This window comes from Cygnus olor, chromosome 26, assembly GCF_009769625.2.
Source record: "Cygnus olor isolate bCygOlo1 chromosome 26, bCygOlo1.pri.v2, whole genome shotgun sequence".
Lineage (NCBI taxonomy): Eukaryota > Metazoa > Chordata > Aves > Anseriformes > Anatidae > Cygnus > Cygnus olor.
In genome coordinates, this window is record NC_049194.1 from 350001 (window position 1) to 366384 (window position 16384).

The 16384-nt window shown below is 65.2% G+C and overlaps 1 protein-coding gene across 3 annotated transcripts; it reads right to left on the reverse strand.

The window, feature by feature from the left end:
* Positions 1–212: 212 nt before the first annotated feature.
* On the reverse strand, positions 213–16243 carry POLRMT (RNA polymerase mitochondrial). 3 transcript variants are annotated; one of them, XM_040537628.1, is made up of 21 exons: positions 16139–16243; positions 15440–15535; positions 14116–14789; positions 13628–13758; positions 12875–13061; positions 12287–12436; positions 11962–12129; positions 11463–11633; positions 10551–10790; positions 9560–10339; positions 8890–9012; positions 6788–6910; positions 5651–5830; positions 4815–4901; positions 4402–4515; positions 3622–3674; positions 3276–3374; positions 2934–3006; positions 2376–2458; positions 1754–1824; positions 213–913 (listed from the first exon to the last, which is right to left on the reverse strand). In XM_040537628.1, exons 1-21 carry the CDS (start codon positions 16194–16196, stop codon positions 864–866), a joined length of 3711 nt encoding a protein of 1236 aa, XP_040393562.1. In that variant the 5' UTR covers positions 16197–16243; the 3' UTR covers positions 213–863. The 3 variants fall into 3 exon arrangements, 2 of the variants coding, with proteins under 2 accessions (XP_040393562.1, XP_040393563.1); XM_040537629.1 differs by having other exon boundaries at positions 12287–12394; positions 16139–16232; XR_005814748.1 differs by lacking the exons at positions 213–913; positions 1754–1824 and having other exon boundaries at positions 2390–2458; positions 3276–3457; positions 16139–16232.
* Between the last annotated feature and the right edge of the window lie 141 nt (positions 16244–16384).

Genomic DNA, 16384 nt, shown 5'->3' on the forward strand with positions numbered 1-16384 from the left:
AGCTTCACCATTCTGCCAGCTCCGGCAGTAAATGCTGCAGGGAAGTTTTGCATCCCTTTCTGCTGCAAAGCAGTTACCAAGATGCAACAGTCCCCCGGGTAAGCGAACCGCCCCCAGTCAGCATGGTGACAGCAGAAGGACCAGGAGGGGAGAGCCCAGGCAGCCCTCGGCCTTCGAGCAAAGATGCTGAGAAGAATAAACTTTCCATCCCGTATTTCAAAAACCATTTTATTTACAGTATCATACACTTCCGCCCGTGTTAGTGGTTTTCTTCCCCTACCTGAGACCCAGCGAGCAGAATTTAAACACATCCCTGGAAAAGAGGGGGGAGCTGCAGAGGCTGTGCTACAGCAAGAGCTGGGGCGGTGGCCGGTGGCTGGACCTGGGCACGGAGAGCAGCACCCACCCCACAGGGGGAGGCTCCTGTGAGGGCCACGGTCACCCTCCTGCCCCTGCGGGCAGGGGCCCAGCCCTCTAGCTGAAGAGAAGACGGACCCGAGGGACAGCACCTTCAGCACGAGCGACAGCCAGGCCAGCTCTGGAGCTGGCAGCAGCGGCAGGGACACACCAACCCCGTCTAACCCCTTGACCCCACACGAGACCACGCAGCCCTCTCCAGCTCCTCTCCCCTCGCCAGGCAGTAACAGCAAATAGCGCAGCCACCCCATCCCCACCAGCCCCCTGCACTCCTCCAGGAGTCCCAGCTTGCCCCAGCACCTCCACGTGGTGCGGGTGTCTTGGTGGGCTGGCGGCTGTCCCCTTTCCCCACGAGCCGCAGGACAGAAGAGCCCTGCCAGCGCCTACCACAGCCTCCGAGGCAGCCAAAGTCCAGAGGTGGTCCAGGGCCCGCTGGCTGCCGGGGCTCAGCTGAAGAAATAGGTGGAATCCATCACCTTCGTCAGGTTGAATTCTCCTGCGGGAAGCAACGGAGACCAGAGGTGAGAGGAGAGCAGGGTCGGGGCATGGTGGGGGTGAGGCAACTGGGAGAGAATGTGTCCTGAGCCCTGCTTCAGCTTGCTGCAGAGAACTGCCTCAGCTCAGCCCCCGCGGTGGGCTCACAGAGGTCCACATGGAACTGACGGCCCTCCCCATGCCTGGGACAGGGAGGAACGGCCAGACGGGAGCAAGGAAGAGAAGGCAGAGGGGCACACGTGGCCTCTCGGTGCAAACCGACTGCCTCTGGACCGTGCTGCCTCTGGGGCTGAGCACAGCGGCTGCTCAGCAGCGGGGGCCAGCGCTCCGCTGGGCTCTGCTGTTTCGCAAAGGCAGGGCAAAGTTTAGCCAGATGGTCTGGCAGAAGCACGGCTGAGAGATTAGGAGGAGTTAAACTAATTGCCTTAATCCCATTGCGTGTATATCATCTAGATCCTGGCAATTACCGTGCTCAGTTCCTCCGCTCCCATCTACAGGCAAATGCTTTGCGGCTGGAAACAGATGGGAGAAGAGCAGCGGGACAGGGGACGGCAGGAGCTGGGTCAACCTGGGGCAAATCCCAGGGGAAAAGCTCCGGGGAAGGCAGGGGCCATTCGCAGGGAGGCTACGGGGGAACGACTAGAGGTGCTGTCTGCAGGCTCTGCAGTCCAGGACGGGCAGGAGAACCGGATCTTTGGGGACCCCTTTGGCAAGCCTGGGGCCTCAGTACATCCAACTTCGGATGCCACGAACGTTCAGTGACTTTCAGGGCCATTCCCCAGCTCCTTCCCCTTGTTTTCAAACACTTCCTGAGCTTTGCATTCCCATCCTGTGCTCCTACCTGTCTCGGGGACATTCGACAGCTGCTCCATCAGCTTCTTCTGCCAAGGGGCTCTGCTCTCTTTGCTGGGGCTGGACGAACCAGAAGGAAAGCGAGTCAGCAGGGAGCGCTGGGAGAACACGTGTCCTCTTCCACTCGCCAGTACGGGACCTGACAACTGGCTTCAGCTCGTCCAAAACGCTGCACCTTGTGGCAGCAGGAGCCCAGCCCCTGCCACAGCAGCCTCATGCGGGGACTGAGACACCTGCAGGTGCTCCCCAGGCCTGGGGATGTCTCCTTTCACCCGACTCTGTGGTGATAACCGAGGGTGACCCCAGCTCATCTTCCTGCCTCATTCACGGGGAAACCAAGGCCCAGACGGTACGGCCCACCCCAGGCCCACAGAGGGATTCAAGCACTGAATCCCACTTCAGTAATGCAGCAAAAGGATGCAGGCGCCTTGAGGTTCACACCGAAGTCTAAGACAACTTGGGTGTCGTTGGGAAGGAAGCAGAACCTCCCCGTGAGACCAGCCCCCAGGGAGATGGCACAGCCTGGGAGCAGCCGTGTCCCACGTGGCAGCTGTGGGACAGGGAATTGGCAGGAGGGAGCGGACTGGGGGCCACCCGTGGCCAAGCAATACCTGCAGTACTTCTTCAGCATGAACTCGGACAGATCCTGCAGGATCTTCTGGCTGTGCAGAGCCACGAACTGCTGCCGACAGATCTGATCCAGGGAGCAATGGTGAGTCGCAGGTTAAGAGGCGTCTTCCCCTCCTTCCCCTCAGTGCTTCTCAGCCAAGACAGGTCAGGGGTGAGAGGAGGGAAAGCAGCGGGCAAGAGTGGGAAAGGGGGGCTGCCAGACAAGGGTGAAGGGAATCAGTGTGGGGAGGTGGGAAGCAGAGGCCGACCCCCATTTATCGATCCATCGCACAACAGCCCTGCAGCAGTTCAGAAGAGCCCAGGGCAGGACAGAGGCGCTGACTCTGCTCTGTGCTGCTCTCCACCCTCCCTGAAGGGTGGCAGGAGGGGGCCTGCGGCACCGAGTCAGCTGCAGCCACCAGCACGCACCCAGGCTCACCCTGCCTGGGTAAGTCAATCAGCCTACGGAGCGAAGCCCGGGGGAGGCAAGGGCTGGCAAGTGCCCAGAGGACAGATCAGCAAGGTCCCCGCTCACGGGGGCCTCAGGAGCACACTTTTACCTGGTTCATGACGTCCACAGTGAGCGCGTGAGTCCAGTAGCAGTCGTGGACTGAGACGAAGGTCAGACCCTGCCTGGGAGGCAGCAGAAGGCGCCGTGAAGCAGCGCTGAGAGCCGCAGCTCTGCCGCGTTCCCTACCCCGCAGAAACCCTGGGGCTGGCACGTGAGCGGAAGGAACTCCCCGCACAGGGCCTGAAGGCCTTCCAAGAGAGGTGGCCAACCCCCGGGAGCTCCCCGGCCCTGCCCTGCTGCCTCCTCCCAGCCCTTCTCCAGCAGAAAGCCCGGCGGCGCCTCGCCCCAACGGCCCTCAGCCAGCAGCAGGGGCAGGAGCCCCGGCACCTACCTGAAGCAGTGCAGAGCCGTGAGCATCATGTGCGTCGAGTCCAGGGAGTGGATGAAGTTGGGCGGGAAGGCGTTTTTCTGCTTCACTGTGTCAGGCTTCCTGCAGCACAGAGCGGGACACGGGAGGAGCTGGGGCACATCCAGGGCCCAGGGTGAGAGAGCCAGGGCAGAGCCAGCCAAGACCTGGGGTTGACTGGGGCAGCCCTGAAGGGCCCCAGCTCCTCCAGCTGGCTTTCCACGGCTCAGGGGAATACCAGCAGCTTTGGCACGTTGGCAGGGAAGGTTTGGGCCCCAGAGCACAGAATTGGGCATCGGGGACTCGGTGAAGACCGCAGGCTCATACTTACTGGTTGGTGTTGGCGCAGCTTTTCACGCTCAGGTTCTGCATGTTGGAATTCAACTGCAGGAAGAAAGGGGATCGGCTGTCACACCACGCTGCCCAGACACCACGAGGCACTCGGCACTGCCGCTCGCTTCTGGAGAGGGGAGCGCGCCAGCAAGGTGTTCCACACACTGCAGGGAACAACCCTGCTGGTCGGGGACGTCCGCAGGGCACCCCAGGCACTGCGGCAGCTGTCACTCCCCGGCGGCACCTCGCCTGCTTCCCCTCCAAGGATGCTGGCAAGCATCCTTCACCCCTTCCAAGGGAGATGGAGACGCTGATTCACCCTGCGGGGGCTGAGAAGAGCTCCTGGAGGTGGGAGGCACCCGCCCGCTCCCCCCCACGCAGCCGACGTGAGGCCACCGCAGAGCGGCTGTGAGGACGGGACGAGAGGGGCCGGGGAGCTGTGAGTCAGCGCAGCGGTGCGTGGGAGGCGAGAGCGGCGAGGCTGAATCACGCGAGCCCCGAGGAAGGCTCCGCAGAGCAGAGCAGGGGCCTGAGCCCCAGCTGCCGGAGCGGGACGGGAGCGGCAGATTCCTCGCGGCCCGCCCACGCGCTCCAGTCTCCGCGGCGAGGCGGGAGGATGCGCCTGCACACAAATCCTGCGGGCTCTGCGGGCTCACCCGCAGGCATCGCCAGCCCGCCGGCCCTCAGCTCGCTGCCTCGAGCCCTGCTGCGCCTTCCCTGCTCCCCACCGCGGCAGAGGGACGGGCAAACGGACGTCGCTCTGTCACCACACACTCACCACAGTGGACCTGACCCGATAGTAGGGCTGCACGATGGGGAGGCCCATGGGGGTGACCCACTCCACCGTCTGTCCCGACTGGGCAATGAGCTTGGCGCTCTCCGTCAGCCAGTGCTTGGGCAGAGGGAAGGGGGAAGAAAGAGGCTGGGGTTAGTACAGGCAGGGGCAGACCCCGCTCCCTCCCAGCACCGGCGAGTCCAGCCTCCCGCCGCAGACCGGGACAGCCCGGCACCTGGGGGGGCGCCTGGCCCCGCGCCGGGCACAGCCCCACACCTGGGGCTGGGGCAGGAGGATCCTCCCTGGGCCAGGACCCAGCAGAAGCAGCTCTCCCCACGGAGCTCCTCGCTGCCCTGGTCTACGTTCGGGTGGACCAGCAAAGAAGAAAAGGGAGAGAGAGGCAAGAGGCATCTTACCTGGATATCTCGAGTCGCTGAGAACATCTCCTTGATGCCGTTAAACACCTGCCTCACGAGGTAGTGAGACGCTTCCCACAGGTACTCCTGCACAGACCAGAGGCAGAGTGAGGGGCAGGCAAAGGGGCAGCAGAAGACACGAAGCCAAGTAATGGGCGCTGGGGTGAGCTACGCAGCGCCTCCACTCCCGGATGCCTCAGAACCGCCTCCGCCAGAGGCTGTGCCAAGTCCTGAGCTGCTGCGGAGGGCCTGGGGTTGTGACGGAGGGGGGCTGGGGGCAGCATTTCCCACAGCTCCTCGTCTGAGGGCAGCGAACCTCGGTGTGACGTCCCCGCGAGGCTCTCACTGCCTCACCCGTCCCCCGGAGCGCAGCAGGGACAGAAGCGCCCCCAGCACCAACCTGCCTCAGCACACCGCCCCCTCGGCAGGGCCTGTCGGCGGGGTCACGGTACAGCAGCAGCGAGCCTCCGAGCGCTCTGCTGGGGACAAGGCCGCTTCCAGAGGGAAGAACGCGGCCACAAACCGTGATTTACACCCGAAACACCAGCTGAGGCTGTCGTGCCACCAAGGACCCAGGAAGGATGAGGAGCAGCCCCACCTGAAGATCCCCCGCACCCCCTGGCACCCACGAGCGCTGGCGGCCAGCTCTCCCCCAGAGCCCCCCCTGCAGGAACGGGGGCGCAGTCCTGCACACCCCTTTGCCCGCTGAGATTCGGGAGGGCAAGGAGAGAGCAGGGCGGGAGCGACTCCCACAGGACGGGCAGTCCCCAGGTGCCTCTCCCAGCAGGGGCTGAGCTGGGGAAGACGCTGCGGGGAGGCTGGGGCGGGCACGCCACCTCAGGGAACTCGTCGATCTCCTTGAGACGCTTCTCTATCTGCAGCCGCCCGCCGTAGCGCGTGACGCCGTACACCACCGTCATCACCGTCTGCTTCACCACCTTGCGGCCGATGAAGCCCTCCAGCACCTGGGCGATCTTCAGCCCCTCCGCAGCATCCTTCTTCCGAAACTCCTCCACCTGGGGAGCAGAGCGCCCTGCAGCTCAGCACCACCCCCCAGCTGTGCTCGCCCAGGACCCCCCCCGTGGCTGGGAGAGCCTGGGGGACCCCGCGAGCCCCCCCAGCTGCACGCTGCCTGGCCTGAGCTATCGCCATAAACCCCGCGGCCCACCTTCGCCTGCCCTGGGTAACAGAGCTCATCTGCTGCAAGAATCAGGAGGCGGCCGGATGCTGCAGGTCACCGTGCCCGCGGGGAGCGGAGCCTTCCCCTGCTGCCTCAGCAGGGCCGCGGCGCTGGCAGCCGCGCGCTGCCGGACATCGCAAGGACACGGCCCCGGGGCTGCGGCGCGGGACTCGGGCTGTCCTGCCCCTGCCACCCCGCCGGGACCTCTGAGCGAGCCGTGCACCCCACGCAGGCCCCTCCTGGGCGCAGGTGCGCTGCTGCCCCTGAAACGTGCTGGTTTCCAGAAGGGAGAGCCAGGGGTTCAGCGCCCACTGGACGCCTGGCAGGGCTCGCACACGTCCCAGCAGGCTCGTTTCACATCACGTCTTACCGAGAAAACTGACACCTTGGCAGCAGGGCCAAGGGCTGAATCCCTTCCCCCTCCCTCCCATCCATCTCAAACGAAGAAAATCCCACAGCCTGCAGGCCAGGCAGCTGCTAGCAAGAGACGAGGAACGCTCCCTGCCCTCTTCCACCCCTCTGCTTCTCCCAGATTTCATTCAGAAGCGAAGGGGAGCAGAAACCCCAGAGGATTTCTCACAGCTGCGTGGGTGGGGACAGATCTCCAGCCTGGTCCCGCTGCAGGTGCCGCAGCGACCCCGGTTGGGGCGATCCTGCCTCTGCCCAGCCCCCGCTCCCCCAGCCCTCCCCACGCTGGTCCCATCCCAACCTTTCTGCTGCAGCTGCAGCGACCCCGAGCAATGAGGGGCAGAGCAGGCCCAGGACACCTCCCCGTGTCCCCACCACGCCTCACCTGCTGGGCCACCGCGCTGTACACGTCCTGGGGGACGCTGCAGGGCATCAGGTTCACAGAGATGGCACCGATAAGGTCCCGGCCCAGAGCCGCGTAGTGCTGCAGGCCGTTGCAAGAGCCGTCCTGTGTGGGAAGGGAAGAGGGAAGGAGGGAAAGGAGTCGTCAGCACGGGGACGGGGTCCTGCTCGTCCACGCCTGCGCAGCAGCACCGATGCCCCTGGCTCAGGAGGGTTATTGCTGTTTCCTCCCCTCGGTGGGCAGGTTTGCAGCTGATCTCCCAGCAGTGGCCAGGGCCGTGCCAGTTTCAATTCCCCTTCTGCCAGTTTTCCTGTCTGGATCTCATCGCTAACTCCTGCTGCCTATGGGGCTTAAAAAAAGAAAAAGGAAAACTTCGCCTCACGCTGCCCCCCACAACTTCCCAAAGAGAGAGCTCCATGGAAACACTAAAAAACAGAAAATTGGGAAAACAACAAATGTGTCTGGGGTGCTAAAAGCGGCCCCACAGCCCGGCAGCCAAAACAGATCTCAGAAAACCCGGGAGCAGGACTGGAGACGGGGACAACCAGGACCCCTCCGCAAGCCCACAGCCGCCCGAGCAGCTCCAGCCACGCGGCCTCGACATCCCTCCTTCTGAGGCAGGAGAAGCCCAGCTCCGACCGGCCCTTCCCACAGCTGCAGCCCGACACGCAGCGAGATTTGTCACGGCCGCTGGCCCGCGGCCCTCCGGGGACCAGGATCAGCCCGGACGAGACAGGCGGGACCTGAAGGACAGCGTGGGAAGGCCCCGCTGCCCCCAGACAGCGCCAGGTGAAGCGCTGCTCACAGAAGCTGTGCCCCTGCCTCGGGCTGTCCCTGCTCCTCCTGTCTCAGGCTCTGCCTGGCCAGAGGCGGCCTGCAGCCGCCGGCAGGGTCAGCTCTCCTCCTCCCACCTCCTCCCTCCCCAGGCCCTGCAGTGCTGGAGGACGGCGCCGACAGGGCTTCGGCAGCCCTGCTGCCGCCTCTATTAACCGAGCGCTGACGACTCAGGTGGAAGCAGACTCCGGTGCCCTCCAGAAGTCCTCGCTTGAATTTTATCCCCTGCACCCTCCACACACCCCCAACTGCTCTCTTCATCTTCTGTTGTCATAACAATATCATCAGAGCCCTTCGCTTCAGACAGTCTCATGCGTATTCCAGACCCCAGCTAAGGGCAGCATGCGCCCCCGTCCTCCCCCCCACGCTTCGTTAGGGCCATCTGATCTTCTAATGAGACAAACGAGCAAACCTCTCTCACCAGGAAAAGAATTAATCACTGTCTCCGTACAGCAAGGGAATTTATCAGTGCAGATAAAGAGCTGCCTGGGCAGCGGCTGGGGAGGGCTGGAGATCTGCTAGGACGTAGCAGGAGAAGGGGCTGCGGCTGGGCGTCGGGAGCAATGCCTGGCTCCTCTCAAGCCGAGAGGGACGGACGGGCGGACAGACGGACGGACACCGCCAGATACGAGCGGCACCTGAGCGACTGGGCAAGCCCTGCCTAGAGCACGGGCACATCTGGGGCTGGGTGGGGACAGGCACCCGGGGCCGGAGACACACCAGTGAACGCAGGGGACAGCTCATCTCTGTCCTCGGAGGTCCACGCCTCCCGTCTTTGCTCCTGCAGAGCCGCTCTCCAGCTCTCCAGGGGTCTCCAGCCCCTGACAGGAGAGGAGCTGAGGCCCCCGAAGCCTCCGCGTGCCCTGGCCGAGAGCAGCCTCGAGCGCTTCCGAGCAGGCGGGAGCTGCCTGCACCACCCACGGCCCTGCCAGCCCGGGGCACGGCCGCTCCCAGTCCCCATCCCGCAGCTGGAGAGGGCGGGAGCGGCCCCGCGGGCAGCAATCCACCCCCGGACAGGCCCCGTTACCCAAAGGCAGGCGAAGCAGCACCTGACTGAACCGCTTCGTTTATGGCTGCGGGCAGCAGCGAATTGCTGGAGCCGTCAGATCAAGACGCCTGGAGGCTGCGCTCCCGCCTTCGGAGAGCCCGGCCACGCTGCACAGCGAACGCAGCTGGAGACCCGGGTGCCTCGGCTCTGCCCCCAGCTCCCCGCCCGGCCTGCCAGGCCGCGCAAACCCATCGGCACCCACCTGGTGAACGGGGAAATGAGAGACGAAGGCTGCTGGGTCCGGGGACCTCGAGGCTTTGGCGATTTCCATACAGCACGCCAGGACTTGCCAGGGTTCGTCGGTGTTCATCCACCACTTCCTGCCCTGGGAACAGGAAAGCACACCGGTAGGAGGCAGTGCTCTTGTGGCGCCCCACAGCAAAGGCAGAAGCTGAGCCTCTGGGCTCTCAGGAAATACCGGGCAAGGCACCTCCTCACCATGCCTCCGCGGTGAAGTGCTATTTCCATAATATTTGTGTTTACGGACAGAAACGTGATACTTAGGAAACCCTGCAACGCTTTGAGTTGCTTTTTCCCCTTAAAGGATTATCTTTCAAAACGTTGCTGGTTCCAAATTGGTCTGATTTCCTTTTTGTTTTACCTCCCAGAAGCTGTGCTGAACAAGAGGGGTGGTTAAAGTCTCCTCTGAAATCACAGAGGTCACTGATGCCTTTTTCCCCCAGCACATTTGGAACAACTCCTGTTCGGACTCAAACATGGATGAGCTTTCCTGCTTTTTCATTCACCGGTTCAGCTGGGAGACTCCCGGCCTGCCCGGGGCTGGCTGCGGCCCGAGCTGCTCCCCCCTGGCTGAGGGTCCCACCCCTGCACCTCGAGGGCAGGCAGAGCCCCGCCAGCCGCTCCCCACGCACCGTCAGCGGGCGGTCGGCGGAGTCCAGGATCTCCTCCAGGATTTCGTTGGCGTAACGCAGCCGCTCCTGCAAGCTGTTTTTCTTCTTCAGCCCCGTGAGGTTAATGAGGTGGATCTTCAGCCAGTCGAGGCCCTTCGGCCCCAGGGGCCTGCCCTCTGCAAAGAGCAGGATGGCGCGGGTGACATCGTTACCCAGGTGGTTGAAGTACGGCGGGCAAGGGTAAGTCCTGCCGCGGAAGTCCATGTTGTGAGGAAACCAGAACACCTTGTCCCTCACGTAGTTGGCGATGGAGAGCTTGTAGAGCGCGTCCATGCGCAGGCTGTGCATCTCAGCTGCCTTCTTCTTGCACAGCAGCAGCTCGTGCTTCTGGGACTTGTGCCAGGCAGAGGAATTGCTGGGGGTGACGGGAGGCTTGGGGGCCTCGGAGAGGGGCGGCGGGATGTCCAGCTTCTCGTTGCCTTTGTTGTTGAAGATGGAGATGATTATATCCAGCACCGGCTGGTTGATCTTCCACGCGCAGTTGCCCAGCTGGTTCAAGGCGTCCAGCACAGGGTGGAGGTTCACCTGGGGACACTGGTCCAGGAGCTGCTGGTGCTGGAAGGCCCCGTCCACGTAGCGCATCAGCTTGGTGTCGCTCAGCACAAAGGCACCGAAGTGGGGGGAAGTCCAGGGTATCGGGGGGCACAGCATGGGTATGACGGAGGAGTTGAAGGTCAGCGTGGTCTCTGCGGCGTCTGACACGAGCTGGGAGAAGATGGGGTGGGGCTTTATCAGCCCGACCTGGAGGAGAGAATGGGAGAGGTGAAGGACAGCGGCAGGGGGAAACCTGGAAGAGCGTGTGGTCAGTCGGCAAGTAACGGCTGCGGTCGTACGGAACCAGATGCTCCTTAGAGCCTCGGAGAAAGAAGGACATCGGGAAGGGAAAAGGGCCCTGCAAGAGCCCCCAGAGAGGTGACCCACGCGGTCCCAACCCGCCGGGGGCAAGGCTCACCTGCCAGCTGCTGCGGAAGGAGTAGATGTGGTAGAGGACGGGGATAAGCCTGGACTCCAAGCGGGGTTTGAGGGTGTTCCTGGGCACCTTGACGGAGTGCACCAGGATCTCCAGCAGGCACACGCCCAGGCGCATCAGGAGCACGTACGGCCAGCTGCAGTCCTTGAGGGTGAGCGAAGGCCCGTAGCCGGCTTCTGCCACCAGCTTCTCCCAGTATTCCCGTGGCAAGTACTCCGCGGGCTGGGAGGGGGAAGAAGAATCGAGTCAGCTGGAGGGGGCAGCCGCGCTCCAGTTTCGCTGGACGTGACCTCTGTGCCCTGCACGTGGCTAAGAGGGACTCTCCTGCCCCTGTGTCCCTGTGAGCTCCTGCCTGACAGGGCTATGTGGGGAAGGACTGCTCCTGTGGCTGAGGCAAGGCCAACACGGAGAATCTGCTTCTGCTGCAGTGCCCCCGTCCTGGCCTTTAAAACCCTTCCCCAGCCACCTCTCCGCACCCACCCCGTCCCTGCCCTCCGAACTGCAGATCTGCCCCTGCTGCTGCGCCCCAGGCGCGTGGCTCTGCCAGCACCCTGCTCGCCGTGCCCTCGCTGCCTGCCCAGACCCGCGGCCTCGGCGCCCGTCTCCTCTCCCGCCCTGCCCCGCAGAGCGCACCCTCCTCGAGCCCAGAGCCCCCCTGTGCGGGACGCCTGGCCCCCAGGGGTCAGCTGTGCTGAGGTCAAACCTGCAGGAACACCCACAGCTACGCCACAGGCGACCTGGCCCTCGTCATGGGGCCGGGGCCCACAGAACAGGGCCCTGGGGGTTCTCACGGCCCCTGCAGCATCAGAAGCTGGACCTTGTGGGCGTGAGGGGCGCCCGCACAAGGCGCCCAGCCCCACCTCTGCTCTTCCCACGGGCCCCCAGAGAGCCCACCTGGCCGTCCTTCGCCAGCAGGTGGATGTAGTCCTCGTAGATCTGCTGCACCTTCTCGAGCTGGCGGCTGCGCAGCTTCCTCTGGGTGAGGTATCTGTCGTAGACTTTGGAGCCCAGCTCCCTGGCTAGGACAGACAGGGATTCTCCTTGCGGAGAGAGCGTGTTGAGGATCTGAGAGAGGGGAAGGCAAAGAGGGACTTCAGGAGGGAGGAGCAGAAAGACGGAGCAGAAAGAAAGCAGGAGTTAAAGTCCCTGTGCGGGGAGCACAGAAAAGCGCCGATTCCCGTGATGCTGAGCACACGAGGAAGGACACGGAGGGACAGCGCAGGGCTGCTACGGCTGCTCAGCAGAGGGAGCAGACAGGGCCCGCATCTAATAGCCTGGGCAAACCTTGAGGTTCGTGCTCTGGTTCTGCGGCCCTGACTGGGACGTCGGAGCTTTGTGGTAGCCCCAGGAGGCCCCGCTCCTGCGCGGCTGTGGGGTCAGGGCAGGCTCCTACCTGCATCATGATGTCCACGTACTCTTCATCTGGCAGCAGGCACAGGTAGGGGTAGAGGCTGTTGTACCCCGACATCGTCCTCTTCTGGGACATGTTGTGCTTCGACTTCTGCAGGGCCTGGAGGATGGCACCGCGCCACTGGGAGCGCAGGGCGGCCAGCTGCTTGCGCTGCACACGGAACGGAAGCAGAAGTCCCGCTGCGGTGAGAGCGCGCCACCAGGGAGCCGCCCCCTTTACAGGACCGAGCCCTGCGGGTCCGTGCCAGCCCCGAGGACTGCACCGCCCGCCGTCCCTCAGCACGCAGCCGCAGCCACCCCGAGCTTACCGCTCTAAGGGCTTGCGGGGTCAGCGGTTTGGTCGACTCCACTGACTCGATGGTTATGGTGCTGTTCAGCTCCATCTCCAGCTGCTGCTGGAAGCGCTCCCGCAGCTCCTGCACGGAGAAATCCAGCTTGGGGTAGGACACCGCCTTCTCCTGCAACGAGAGCGAGGCAGTAAGCGCCAGAAGCCCGAGGAAGACAAGATGTGCCTGTTCCGCCAGAGGCGGGCGGCTGGGACCGGAGGCCTGAGGTCTCTGGCTGGCAAGCTCCAGGGAGTCTGGGACAAGAGGCCTCTCCAGGGGCTGTTCTGCTCCTGGCTGTAGCCAAGCACTGCCCTGCCAAGAAACCCCTCTGGTACGTGCAGCTCCTACAGGCCCCCCACCGGCCCTCGGTGTCTCCGTGAGGCGGCTGGAAGGGCATTTACTTCCTCGGAACAATTTGCTGCCTGCCGAATTGCACTGGCTGGTGAGCAGAGGTCAGGCTGCAAAGTTCTCCCCGTGCCGCAGTCCCGAGCTGGACCCGACCGCGCCCTGGGGACGTGTGAGCACCGTTTGGCCAGCTCCAACGTCTCCACCCCCGACTTGGTGGCTTACCTTGGAGTAGAAGTTGCTGAGCAGAGCAGACTTGCAGGTCTGGGGCTTGGGTGCAGGGGGCAGCTGGTAGTCAGGCTGCACGATCCTGACGGCCCTCAGCACCGTCTCCTTCTCGTCTCCCTCAAACAGGCACTTTTGGAAGAGCTCATCCACGTGGAAGCCGTCGTGCTTCAGCTGCTGCACGCATCTGAGGAGGGGCAGGTGAGAGGTTTAATCTTTCGTGGGGGACCGTGCTGCGCTGACGGAAATTAGCACGCCATGAGGCGGGGAACAAAGCTTGTAAAGAGAAGACTAAGCACAGAAAAGAGAAGCCGCTGGGGATGTTCCCTTTTGAGGACCCAAGCTGCCTGCAGAGCAGAGCCCGTCCCCCACAAGGTCACCGGCCTCAGGTTACAGCCATCCCCCCCCGCCCTCACCGCTGCTGAGCGGGCGGCTTCCACCTCCGCGCGGGTGGGGAGGCTGATCGCCGGGCTCCACTGCCTCTGTGAGGCCAAGGAAAAAAGAAGCCGCTTCCCCCATCCTCAGACACACGGCGACCAGCAAACAGCCGTGTGGGAACACGCGCGGGGCTGACGACTCCGTGCAGGGTGCTGTCCTTGCCCACAGACAGCCCCACAGGCGCAGCGCCGTACGGCAGCAGACACCCCCCGTCCGTCCGCGGCTCTCCTCCGCTCCCACCTCTCCTCTCCCCGGGAGATCTGACAGGCCCCCGGCCGGGGCGGCGGCAGCCTGCGGGGCGGCTCTGTGCCTCACCTCCAGATGATCTTGGTGCACGCCTGGCTCCGGCCCATGCACTCCAGCGCTGCCGCGTACGAGTCCAGGCTGGGCCGGAGGCCGGCGGACTCCAGCATGGAGAGGAGCCGGCTGAGGCGGTGCAGGCAGCCCTGCGGGCGAGAGGGAAGGGAGGCCGTGGAGAAGAGACGCTACGTAGCCCGGCACAGCTTCGCGCGCCCTGCTCCCTGTCCCCTGAGCCCCGCCCACGCCGCCCCAGGCTCTCCCTCCCCTCAGAGCCACCTCGCAGCGCCCGGGGGCCTCAGCCCAGCTCCACCCCTCGCAGAACCCAACTTTCCCTCCTTGAAATCGCTGAAGGCAGACGTGGCAAACAGGAATCAAACCGCGACTATCGCTCCTACGAGCGCGGAGCTCTTCCCCCCGAGCCGGCACAGCCCTCCCCTCGGCCTCTCGGAAAGCCCAGCGCCCCGGGTCGAGCCCAGCCCAGGCAGCACCCCGCGGCCCCTTACCTTTCTTGCCCAGCTACGCATCACGACGTTGTAGGCGCCGACGTTCAGAAGCTTTCTCTTCACGGGGGAGCTGTGATACGAGAGAAGCAGCCTCTCAGCCTCCTCCGGCTGCTGCAAGCACAGGAGGCACTCCAGGTTAGACTGGATGGTCTGCTGCACGATCTTCTGGTGGTTGCTTTCCCTCTTCTCAGGCACATTCGGAGGCTTCTCTGCCTTCACGCCCTGCTTCGTTTCCACCGCCCTGGGCTTGCTGCAGGCGTAGGCGCTGCTGGGGCCGGCGTGGCTCTGGCTCCAAGCGGTCGCTTTGGTTTCCTTGGGGCTCTTCTTGGCTTTGGGCTTGGCTTTGGCCTTTGTCTTCGGAATGGCCTTGACCTTTACTTTGGCGTTGGCCTGGCCCACCAGAGTCATCTTGGAGGCCGCGATGGACAGCTTCCTCTCCACCTTGGCCTGCCGCACGTACATCTCCCTCCTCAGCTTCTCGACCCAGCCGCTGGGCTGGGCCGGGCCCGCGGCGCTCTGCCTGGGGGCTGGGGGCTCCTTGGCCGCACGCGCGGCCACCGCCTGCCGCAGCGGCTCCTGCCGCCTGTCGATCCCCAGCGGCGCCAGCTCCGCTTTGGTGACCGTCACCTCGGGGACGCTGGAGGCTTGGAGCTGCTTCACGCGAGCTTTCAGCACTGCGGGGAAACAGCCGGGGCAGAGGTGAAGCGGCACAAGGCGCAGCAAGGTGCTCGGAAAGGGGGGTACGGGGAAGAGGGACCACGCGAGGGCTTCTCCTCTCCCCGGCGCGCCAGCCCTGCCCCAGCAGCTCCCAGCAACGCGCTGAGCGGCGTCCCTCTGGGGTCCAGCTCCAAGCCGTGGCCTGTCCCAGCGTCAGGGGGAGCTGAACAACGGCACCGCATGGAAGAAGGCACCAGCTCACGCTCACCTAACCCTAACCTGCTGCGGGGCCGTTTCACTGGGCCTCCCTCCGTGGACCTCACGCCCTCAGCTCACCCGGGCAGAGAGCCCAGAGCTGGAACTCCCCGGGTCGGTCTGCAGGGCCCTCGGACACCCGGGGAGGGGCTCTTCCACCACCCCTCAGGACCACCCGGCATGTCACAGGGACTCAGTGTGGGCAGGGGGAACCGCCAGGTACTGGGACAGGACAGAACTTGCTCAGGGAAGCCAGCAGGTCTGTGGGAAACCCACGTCCTTCAGCAGGCCACGAGCATTTCCAGTCCCAAATCTTTCCTTTTTGGCTACGTGGAATGGGAAGGCTCCTATAAAACCTCCCAGGACACTGAACGAGGGGCAGCGCTGCAGCTCCCCGCCATTTACCGCTCACCTTCCAGCAGCTCTGTCCTCTCGCAGACCGCATTTCTCCTCGCCTTCTCCTTGGCGCTGACGGAGGAGTAGGTCCTGAGGACGCTCCACGGGATCCCTGCGGCAGGAAGGAGCAAAGGCCGGGAAGTGAGAGGGGCCCCGCTCGACAGGACGCTGCTCTCTGCCCCGTCCCACGCCACAGCTGTGTGCGGGGGGTGGGCGCAGAGCGGGGCAATCCCCAGCTCGGCTCGCCAGCTCCCACCGGGCTCAGCAGCAGCGCCTCCGGAGGAACAGGGGCTGGGGACAGGGGCCAGGGATAAGGGGACTGGGGGCAGGGCTGCCCCTCGCCCCGTGGCTCGGGGGGGCCAGGACCCCAGGGCCCCCCCCCAGGGGATCCCCCCCTCGAGGACCCAGGGAGCCCCCCAGGGACCCCAGGCCCGCCCCCCAAGGACCCCAGCCTCCCCCCAGCCCCGGCCCCGCCGCACAGCCGGGGACTGCCCCCGCCGGGGGTCGGGGCCCGGGGCCCGGGGCCCGGGGCCCGGGGCCCCCCCCCGCTGCCCCGTGTGGGGCCGCGGCCCGAGAGCCCCCCCCGGCCCCGGCCCTGCCCGGGACGCGGCCCCAGCAGCGCGGGGACCCCTCAGCGCCGGCCCCTCGCCACCCGCCGCCCCCCCGCCCCCTCCCCGTGCCCCCCCGGTGCCCGGAGCCGCCGCCGCCCGCTCACCGCCGCCCCGCAGCCGGGCCGGGCCCAGCAGCGCCGCCCGCAGCCGCAGCAGCGCCATGGCCGCCGCGCTAGGCCGCCATGCCCCCCCCCGCCGCGCCGCACCGCGCATGCGCCGCGCGCAGCCCGCCGGGAGCTGGTAGGAGGCGGCGGCGCGGGAACTACATTTCCCAGAGGGCAGCGCGGCCGCGCCCCGCGCCCCCTGGCGGCCGTGGGGGGGGGGGGCGGCACGGCCCGACGGGGCGGGAG